This window comes from Lycium ferocissimum, unplaced genomic scaffold (assembly GCF_029784015.1).
Source record: "Lycium ferocissimum isolate CSIRO_LF1 unplaced genomic scaffold, AGI_CSIRO_Lferr_CH_V1 ctg638, whole genome shotgun sequence".
Taxonomy (NCBI): Eukaryota; Viridiplantae; Streptophyta; class Magnoliopsida; order Solanales; family Solanaceae; genus Lycium; species Lycium ferocissimum.
Window position 1 is genome coordinate 215,789 of NW_026726335.1, and position 10,851 is coordinate 226,639.

General features: G+C 32.4%; 2 protein-coding genes across 2 annotated transcripts; one reads left to right on the forward strand and one right to left on the reverse strand.

Moving 5' to 3' along the window:
* The first annotated feature begins 1,447 nt into the window (after window positions 1–1,447).
* Window positions 1,448–4,355, forward strand: LOC132045261 (lysM domain receptor-like kinase 4). Its single transcript, XM_059435818.1, has one exon. It carries the CDS (start codon window positions 1,645–1,647, stop codon window positions 3,523–3,525), a length of 1,881 nt encoding a protein of 626 aa, XP_059291801.1. The 5' UTR covers window positions 1,448–1,644; the 3' UTR covers window positions 3,526–4,355.
* Window positions 4,356–4,412: 57 nt separating this feature from the next.
* LOC132045262 (alpha carbonic anhydrase 7-like) lies at window positions 4,413–8,021 on the reverse strand. The gene is made up of 7 exons (XM_059435819.1): window positions 7,880–8,021; window positions 7,364–7,584; window positions 6,107–6,213; window positions 5,846–5,948; window positions 5,470–5,637; window positions 5,160–5,213; window positions 4,413–4,727 (listed from the first exon to the last, which is right to left on the reverse strand). The coding sequence occupies exons 1-7, from the start codon at window positions 7,971–7,973 to the stop codon at window positions 4,644–4,646; spliced, it is 831 nt and encodes a 276-aa protein (XP_059291802.1). The 5' UTR covers window positions 7,974–8,021; the 3' UTR covers window positions 4,413–4,643.
* Between the last annotated feature and the right edge of the window lie 2,830 nt (window positions 8,022–10,851).

Genomic DNA, 10,851 nt, shown 5'->3' on the forward strand with positions numbered 1-10,851 from the left:
CGTATTTGTCTTAATCAATTATTCTCCCAATAACCCCACAAAAAGCAACAAATGTAGGAAGGTTCATTAACTATAAATTAGTAAGGCATCAAATAATTAATTATTGGACAAGATTATGTCAAACATTCGGCAAAGCACAATATCTATTCCACGAGCCTTGCATTTGTCCAACAGATAGACTAATATGGTCTAATGAGGAGTAATTTTACAGAAGGTCATGACTCAAACTTTTACTTTATTGTATCAAAATTACTACTATCAGTTTTGTAATGAAAGAATCACTCAACTTTGCCTAAGTATCATAAGGAATCACTAAACAACTTCTTTGATAACTAAAAAATCACTCAACTTTGCCTAAGTATCATGTTAGGCGGATCCAAGATTTAACGGGTTCATACAACAACCTCAAATTATAATTAGACTCATAGTTAAACATTTATAAATATTTAATGATTTTTTTAAAAATACATAATTAATATAGAAAAAATTTACTCGGTTCACGTGAACCCAAAAGTTTTCGCCCATTATCTTTATGATCCTATAAGGAATGTATATAGGTGAGACTTACATATATATTTTTAAGGGGTTTTGTTTGGTTTATAGTTTATTTATGTTTGAATTGTGGTACATGGATTTCTTATGCCATAATGAATAATAATATAGGGATTGCTACGCGTTGAATAATGTATGGATTGTTATAAGGTGAATTGATACTAGAATTATTATGTAGAGTTTACCTACTTTAAGAGTGTTTTTCTGTAAGTACACTTGACCATTTATTTTTCTTTTTTGGGTTTTCACCCGATATTTGATATCCTTACTAGGATCAGACTATATTTGAATTTGCATAAGACGTCTCCGTACTTGAGCACCTCAGAGAAGAAGTGGAAAAGGAAAGAGCTATGTCACACTATCAGCTAGATACCTTAGGAGGTGCCATCAGAAAACGTCAAGAAAATATTCCATACTTTTTCTGTCTACTTGCCAAGTAGATGACAGTTGGATATACAGATTGTGGCCGGCTGTTGATGTTGCCCTTAATTCCACAACAAAAACTCAGTCACAGTACGTTATTGCAATAAAGAAAAGAAAAAAATTAATGGTCATTTTATCGAGTTTGTTTGAGTTAGCTGATTAAAAGTGTCCGATAAATATCAAGAGCTGAAAAACACTTCTAAGTGTTGTAGCTAAATTTATGAATAAGCAATTACGTATTTGACTAAAAGTGTTGAAACTAGTAATAACTAGTTGGTGTGTTTGAGTAAATACTATTAAAATGTTGGTGTGTTTGAGTAAATACTATTAAAATGATTAAAATATCATTATAAGTGCTTATAAGCTAAAAGCCATAAGTTGTTACAGGTAAATAAGTTCAAAAGTGCTTACTTATAAGCTTAGTTGCCCAAACATCCTACCCATATACTTCTCTGCTTGGCCTGCCCTGAAATCTAATTGTACTTTAATTTTTTATATTAATTCTTCCATCATCTTTAATTTTCTCCCATATCAACATCACTCCTTCATTTGCCACATTCTTGCTTCTTGATTCTTCATGCTTTGTTTATTTTGACAGTAAGATAATTGGCCAACTTTCACTTTTTCTCTTGAGCAGAATGCACACCATCTGATTTTATTTTGCATGCCATGATTTTTCAATGGCTTCTAGTACTAATTTGGATCTTTATTGGATCAAGCTATGGCCAACAGTTCTATGATCCAACCTCATGTTTTTCTAGTATCACTTCTCCAGGCACAAGATACACATGTAGTAGTTCACCAAAAAATTCTTGTCAGACATTTTTGGTTTATAGAGCCAACCAAGATTACACAACAATCTCTGATGTTTCTTACTTGTTTGGAATATTGGACCCTGATGAACTACTCAACATGAACAATGTCACGTCTTCGTCACAGATTCTTGAAATTGGTAGAGAAGTGATTGTTCCAATTCAATGTTCTTGTTTTGGTGAATTCTTTCAAGCAAATGTTAGTTACATTGCACTTACAAACACGAAATTCGACGATGTTGCTTGTGGTGTTTTTGAAGGTCTAGTTAAGTCTGTCACACTTTATGAGCAGAACAAGAAAATCAAATTTTCTGATGAAATTAAAGGTGGAACAGAGTTGCTTGTGCCTTTGAAATGTGCATGTCCTGATAAATTCTTTGGTCCTGGATTAAAGTATCTTGTGACATACCCTTTTATTACAGGTGATAATACAGGAAAAGTAAGTGAAAAATTCAGTATTCCTGTTGAAGATATATGGGGAGCTAATAATTTAAGTTTTGATCCCCCTGTTTTCTCTAACACAACAATTTTGGTCCCCCTTAGAGGCGAACCGTCAATAAATTTCAGCAATATTCATGATTCTGAACCTCCTAGCCCTGGTTTTCTACCAACACAACCGGTCAAAAAATCATCCAAAAATCCGAAAATAAAGAAACTCTATATTGCAGGATCAGTTATTGGTTTTTTTCTTGTTGCTGCAACTTTAGTTGCTTGTGGTTTATATGTAAGGGCCTTAAAGAAATTCAAAGCAGAGCGGACAATACATAAGAGGTCTTTTAATTCAGGTTCATTAACTCCAAGAAGCTCGCCTCCAATATCCGGTCCAACGCCTACTAGAAGCTCAACGAATTCGTGCTTTTCTCCTGATTTGCTTGCAGGAATAAAGTACACTTTAGGGGAGTACAACATAGATGAATTGACAAACGCGACGGGTAATTTTAGTGAAGAGACTAAGATAAGTGACAATGTATACAAGGGATGTGTTGATAACAATGCTGAAGTACTGATCAAGAGAATAAGATTTGAGGACACTAGACAAGTAATTGATGTACATTCGAGAATCAATCATGTGAATATTGTAAAGCTTCAAGGTGTTTGTTATGGCGAGGATGATATAACAGGATCTTATCTTGTATTTGAATATCCATCCAATGGGACTTTAAGGGACTGTTTGTCTAATTCCTCTATTTCTTCTCTAAAGTGGCATAAAAGGACTCAAATTGCTTTTGACATTGCCACAGGGCTACACTACTTGCACTTTTGCACAATTCCACCTTATACACACATGAACATCAACAGCAAAAACGTCTTCTTGACCCCGAATTGGAGGGCAAAATTGGCCGTTTTTGGAGCTAAAGCAAGCATTGGAGCAACCAGGGAAGTTGGAAGTATCGGGAGTCTAGGAGGGTGGATTGCCCCTGAACATCTAGTACATGGTTCGGTGTCTGAAAAAGTGGACATTTTTGCATTCGGAGTAGTACTACTCGAGCTCATATCGGGGAAAGAAGACGTTGATGGGAATTTCTTGAGGGACTCAATTACTTTTTTGGGAGGGGGAGCTAATGAGGGAGGATGTTTTGAACAATTGAAGAATTTTATTGATCCATGCCTTATGGAAGATTACCCTTTAGCAGAGGCATTGTGTTTAGCTGTTTTAGCTAAAGCTTGTATTGAAGATGATCCTCTTCATAGGCCATCGACGGATGATCTAATTAAAGTCCTTGCAAGAATGGTATGAGCTCATAAACACATTTTTCCATCTGGTGTCCCGTACCAGTATTAAGGGCTGACTAAATTCGGGTTCGCGACTGGAAACACATTCCATTCATATTGTACTTGCCAAGGCAATTTATGTCACATTGTAGCTACATTATTCACTAGATCTATAGATTCTTGCTTTCAGTTTGTATTTGTTTTATCTTTCAATATTTGTTGGATTCTTCAATTCCTTCTGTTCAGTACTACAGGTCCAAAACTATTATTGACAAACTTTTTACACCTTTAGGTTAAGGTAACTTGTGACAACACTTTAATTACTAACTAAATAATCCTAATAATTTAACAACAAAGCTAATCACAATTTACTTAGTTATCACGAAAGTCACTGAACTATTTTATGTAACAAGAAAGCCACTCAACTTTGTCTAAGTATCATAGAAAGTAGCAAGGGGGAAATAAATGAGAATTTTTCTACGATACTCAGGCAAATTGAGTGACTTTTTTATTACACAAAGTTGTTTAGCGATTTTTCTCATTTACAAAGTTGATTGATTTTTCATTATAAAAAATGGTATATTGACTTTGGTACAATAAAATGAAAGTTGGCTGATGATCCATGAAATTACTCATCATTAAATCATATTAGTCTAATTTGTTAATTAGTGATAGCGGCATCTGATTTTTGTAATAGTGCAAATTATGCTCTGGACAAATGCATGGCTCGTAGAATCTCTATTGTCCTTTGCCGAATGTTTGACATAATCTTGTCCAATAATTAATTATTTGATGCCTTACTAATTTATAATTAATGAACTTTCCTACATATGTTGCTTTTTGTGGGGTTGTAGGGAGAATAATTGATTAAGACAAATACGTCAACGACAGAAATATTGAGGGGCCTGATAGTACAATTTACAAAGAACTAAATGCCTTCAATTATTTTGCTACAATTTCATATTGAATGACCAATAATTAATACAACAAAGAAATATACTATGTAGTGGAAACAATTCCTGTCATGTTAGGAAAATAAATGGAGGGCAACAGCCATTAATGCTATAAGGCCATTTCTAGCTCATATACTGAACTCATTTTTCCTGTAATATAAACAAAATCATAATTGTAGAATGATTTCAATTATTCTTTAGGATCATTTGGTCTATAGAGTCGGATAGGTCGTTTGTTTGCTGCTTGGACTGGTCTGGAATTTGTATCAGATTCCTGCAAAAGGAAAAAAACATGTTGGAGAGAGCATTAGTATGTATACCTTTAGGTTAAATTGACATACAACAACAAATAATTCCTCATAAAAAGGCTAATTCGGTAATATAAAAGGATTTAAGTTATGTATACTGATAGTATATCTATAAAGGTGTTTTAACTGGATACAACGTATTATTAATCTATTTTTCAAGTTAGCATATCAGATTTAATAAGAAAAGTTACATGTTACGTTGTTGTAGGTCAACTTAATCTGATACTTTTTTATATACCATCAACGCACAAAAGTTAAACTTATAGCTTAAAAACCAATAACAATGTCAGTGTACATTTAAGTAAATTTAATGGAGGATAATTGATAGTTACATAATTACTAGGCGATAAAACATAATTCTATTGACATAGTTTTGAAATTGAGGTGTAGTAACTCACATCATGAACAGCCTCGCGGATTAGCTTCATTTGTTCTCTTGTGACAGTTCTCACCTGAGAAAATGTAAAGACGAAGTCGAATATTAACTTCAAAGTATGTTATAATAAAATACAGCTTGGTGCACGAAATATTTCGTGTTCATTATTTAGTGTTCGAAAAAAGCCACGATATATCAATATTGATCGATTCTATGGCTCGAAACCCAATACCGATCATACCGAAACAATTTTTTTGTTGCTTCAAAGCTCCTTTTGAAGTATGTTATGTTACAATGAAGGGGAAAAAAAGCGTTTGAAGTTTTGAAATTACCTTTCTTACAATAGTCCAGACGACATCTTGAGTGCAAGGAGGAACAGTCAACGAGCCAATATACCTATAATATTTTCTGCTACCCAACTTTATTTGTTTTGGATCAATTACTCCTATCTTTCTCTCCACACCTTTTGTATGTGCTAGAGCTTTTAAATCACCCTCGATCTGAAATCAAAGATCGGCCATATTACATATACCGATAGTGTTAAAGAATGTTTACATTATCACTGTAATTCGCTCTTGTCGTAGTAAACTACTTATCTTATATATTTTTAGGTTACTAATTTCACTAATTATGAATAATTATTTATAATCAGCTTTTAAGCAACTTAAGATTAACTCTGAGTTAAAAGTTGTGTTTAGTGTAATGTACCTTAGACAAGAAGGAATCAGCTCTTCCAATCTTGTACATTATTCCAATAACTGCAACTTTTCCATCCTCACTTTCATGAACCAAATGAACCTCCAAATCAAATCTGCAGTTATTCATACATTTTTTGTCACTACTTAAATATGTAAAATCAAGAATATTACAAACAACAAAAGCCAGAAAGTATATAATAATAATAATAATAATAATAATAATAATAATAATAATAATAATAATAATAAAGAAAATAAATAAATTATTGACCTTCTTCCATTGATAGTATGTTCAGAAGGTGAATGCCAATGAGCCTGATTAAGTTGATATTTAGTTCCATTAATCGCAATATGTCCAGCTCCACCTTCCCATCTTAACTGCAGTAATAAATAATTATTATTCATCAAATTTATCACAAGAAAAGAAAAATAAATCACTTGTTAATTATCATAGGGAATTTTCCAAAATTTACACATATACTGACTAATTAATACTATAAGTTACTATTCAACGTAACGTCCCCATAACATCCTCTTAATTTCAATTAAGCACCTAATTATATTGTCGCATATTCAAAAAGTAACTAAGCTTGTTGATTTTTTTCGCACTTGGTTGGTTAAATAGTGAAATAACCACAGACAACAAAAATGACTATTTATTTGCTTAGTGTCATGGGTAGTAGGTTAAGTTGTTGATAGCTAGGAGGACCCAGTTCGGCATAACCAAGCAAATTATGTTTACACAATTTTATATGCAATTGAGCACATAAAACTTGGATATTTTTGCAAAATCTGAAATCACTTTTACACCAATTCTTAGACAATATATTTTTTTCCAGAACATGTTTTATGTTACGTTCTTTGGTTGGTGAGTGAAAAAGTATTATCTGAAAATTTTATACAGAAAAAGAGTAATAATGTTATTAGCAAATCGATCGGATAGTGCTTTGGTGAAACATTTGAGTTATTACGGACTATTGCTATCCAGGATTATAGGTGGACGAATGAGATTATCCTTTCACCTTTAACCAAATGTATCAGTTTTGGGTCCTATGAATAAAGAAACTCTTAGTAGAGATCAGTGCATCCCACTTTGATATGGATCATGTGTGATACAAATTAATTTGAATTCATCGGGCAAATACTGAATTTTGAATACCAAATAATTAAATAAAAAAAGGATTAATAATAAAGATAATGTATAAGTGTTGGTTGGAGCAAGTTAATGATGTGCAACACAAAATTTATATGGTATTTGTAAGAAAACTAATTTTCCTCTGTAAGTGAAGAAACCCTTTTCCCTCTTTCTAGGATCCGCCAAATACTAGGGACGTAGCTATGTATGTTCAATAATGATAAGTTGAACACCCTCCGTAAGGAAAACGCAAAATGAAATATATTTTTCTAAAAAATAACTTATATCGTATCAAACACACACATATTAAAATTTTAAAATGACAATGAAAGGAGTTCTCCTCCAAAATGTAATGACAAACAAAAATATTACAAGTTCTCTTTTTGTTCTTACCATCATATCATGTCCTCTATTCAAAAGAGTAGCATAGGATGATGCTTTGTAGCTTCTTTTAAGTCTTCCCAAATGAGAAACAACTTCAACTCTCTCATTCAAAAGATCAATTGGAGATTGCAATTTTCCAGAATTACACATTTTCCATTCTGGATGAATTTCACCCCAATGTGCTGGTCCATTCTCACTTTCTCCATCATAACTAAATTCACTTTCATCATCTATAAAATAATAATGAAAATATTATAATTAGATCACATAATTGTTAAAAAGGTACTAAACTGAGACCAACAAAGGTTATGGTGGAGTGGTAAGTACTCCTTCATTCTTAATAAGAGGTTTCGGGTTTGAACCCTACTGAATATGAGTCGCCTTTTTTAATTAGGGAGCACTTTACCCCAATGTAGGACTTTCCGGCGTGAATTCAAATTTAGTCGACTCCCAATACGGATACCGAATATCGGGTGGAAAACGAAGAAGAAAAAACTAAATTGAGACACAAACAAAGATACTAACCAACTTCATGACATGTTGCAAGGAATAATGCACTTGTGAGGAGAAGAAAATAAAGGAACAAGATTTTGTTGGTTCTTGCAAGCATTGTATCCATATTTTTCCCACTTTAGAAAAAGAACTTTGTGTTTTGTTGTTAACGAAACTTTACATATTAATGGTTGCTTTTATAGAAGAAAAATAAAGTAGTATTAGTGGAAAGTGAAATGTGAAACTGACCACGAAGATCTTAAAAACTGCCTTTGACTATACTTTCTGTGTGAATTAAGAAGTTTCTAGCTATTTGTGAGCTGGTTCGAAGCATCTGTTAATTTCTGTTAATTAGAACATAATACATAATACACATATTATAAAAAGACAACAAGCAGCTTCTGTTTCAAATATATTTCCTTGACTCTTCACGCTGGAAATTCTATTCAATTTTTAATCAAATTCGTTTGTTTAAAAAGGTCCCTTTTTATTAATTTCTGGCTATTTGAGCTAGCTGAACATTTTTTTTTTCAATTCCGTATTCTGTATTTATAGTGGAGTCCTAACTAATTTGGATTTGCGGCGCGTAATGCTCATAAAAGGGGAAGCGCTTCTTTTTTCTTTTTTTTTTAATTTCAGAAGTTGCACTCAAAGATTTTTAATTAAAGGTGGAGATATATTCTATCAATCCCAAAAATATCTTGGTGATAGCATATCAGGTTTGAAGCATAAGTTGTTTCTTTTGGTGAAAACAATAAACAAATATGAAAAGACAACGAACAGATCATTTTCAAATATACTTTCTTGACACTTCATGGTGGGAATTCAATTCAATTTTTTATCAAATTTGTTTTGTTGAGAAAAGGACCTTTAATAAAGTAAGTTCTTTTAAAGGAGGAGTTTATCAAAGCGCAATTTGCTGGCTGCTGCGTGGAGTACAAGGATTTGGAATTCACCTGCCAATATTTATTAGTTATGTTTAAGGTGATTCAAAATTCCAGGTGGCTTCTATTCTCATGGGTTGCATCCTTTCATTGAAAAGGTGTATTAGGTTTATTCAACACCTTATAAATAGTAGGTTTGCTGTAGATTTTCAGCACTTAGAAAATATTTCAGAAGTAGAAAAATTCCTGCAATATAAAATTTTGCTTCGTGTCTCTTCTTTTTTACTAAAGCATTCGAGAGATTAAATGAGTTCTACCAGAACTTCTATTTGAGTGCACATTAGAAGATTCCTGAGTGGTTCATTGTATCTTGGGAGTAGAACGTCACTTTGCTATTTGCACCAGGGTAGCGACGGAAATGTACTCTGAAGACAGCGTCATCCATAGTGTGCCTTGAACCGGGTTTTCCAGTTTCAACTTTGTCTTATCTTTATTGGTGTTAGTACTATATATTAATTATCTCTTATTTGTTCTTCTTAATGTGATCATTTCTAATATCTTTCCAACAATATTGACCGCAACAAAATATTGTAACTTACATGTAAAAAAATATTGACCGTATCCCTTTGAGTTTAATTTCTATACGTTGATAGTATAAAAAAGTTTCTTATATGCTAGGAGATCAATTGCCTTGATAATTTTATAAAACGTTCTTGAAAAGTGAAATTAATAATCGGAAAACAAAGTTATATAGATTACATGGCATAACAATTTACAAAGTATTAAATATGTCATTTTCCTTAGACCTATCATATTTATGAGTTAAATCCTATGTCCTATACTAAAAGAGCGTTCTCTTATTATTAATTAATCACATAACACTATGACGAAAATCAAACGTTAACATGTGATCATGTGCTACAGACTGAAAATATGCCTTTTTTTTTTATTGCCACCTTCTTTTAGACACCCTTGAGAAGCCTAGGAGACTAATTGCGTGAGGCGACACATTAATTAAATGCATTTTTCTATTATTTAATTCGTTGATACTTGAAATTATTCTTTGACACAATGACATATATAGGTAAGGTATATATGCTGATCGTTCTGATGACCTATCAAGTGTTTCTAGAATATTTCATTTCATCAATAATAAGCATACAAACCTGTGGAATGATTTTGCAATATGATTGTTCCATTTATTTTTTCAAAATGAGAGTTTTTTTCATCGTCAAATATTATAAATTCTATTTTGATCGAAAACATATAAAAAAAGGTATTTTAGGGAAATTCACATTTGGAGGTGCAGTTTCTGATATTTTCGGTCTATTTTCTAGAGTATAGTACAATCTTTTGAGGTGCAAATTATGCTATTTTTGATGTCTCGTACAATTTTTGCATTGCGATTTCTAGGACTGAATGAGACTTTTCTGGTTAACTTTTTTCCCCACAATTCTTCTAAAATCTAAGAGTTTGCTAAAATACTTAGAGTCATAAACTAAAAGTACTCTCTTTCGGTAAAGGACTAAAACTATCCAGAAGTCTATGAGCCTGTTTGGATGGGCTAATAAGCTTAAAAAAAAAATAAGTTGGGCTACTTGGATGGGCTAATAAGCTAGCCCAACTTATTTTTTTCTTATAAACTTTTTTCAGCTTATAAGTTGCTTTAGATAAGCTAAGTCAAAAGGCCCAATTATTATTTTTTAGGCTTATTTTAAGCACAAAATGACTATCAAACACTCAAAAAAGCTGAAAACAGCTTATAAGCTGTTTTTAGCAACTTATAAGCCAATCCAAACGGGCTCTATATAAGGGATTAATTTGAACCTACCCCCAAGCACAGGAGACCATTTTTGTTATTTCGTATATATTTTTTATCACCTAATCACGATTAATTAATATGTTTTTTCAATTTATAAGGGTAAATTCACTGATTTAGTGTAAATATATATGGGTGAGAAATAGTTATTCAAGTTGTTTGCCTCAAATCAAGAAATATATTTAAGCTTAAATGTCAGCAATTAAATAGGAAATACAACAACACTAACCTAGTATAATCCACAGGTGGGTATCGGGAGGGTGGGTGTTCGCAAACCTTACCCCAACCAGCTTATGTAAGGT

Bases quoted from the DNA above. Each gene is read 5' to 3' on its own strand.
- LOC132045261 (XM_059435818.1), top strand. From the start codon at position 1,645: ATGATTTTTCAATGGCTTCTAGTACTAATTTGGATCTTTATTGGATCA.
- LOC132045262 (XM_059435819.1), bottom strand. From the start codon at position 7,973: ATGGATACAATGCTTGCAAGAACCAACAAAATCTTGTTCCTTTATTTT. The intron at 5,638-5,845 runs GTACATTACACT...CTTTGATTTCAG, and splicing joins CTGATTCCTTCTTGTCTAAG to ATCGAGGGTGATTTAAAAGC. The intron at 4,728-5,159 runs GTGAGTTACTAC...TTCCTTTTGCAG, and splicing joins TCCGCGAGGCTGTTCATGAT to GAATCTGATACAAATTCCAG.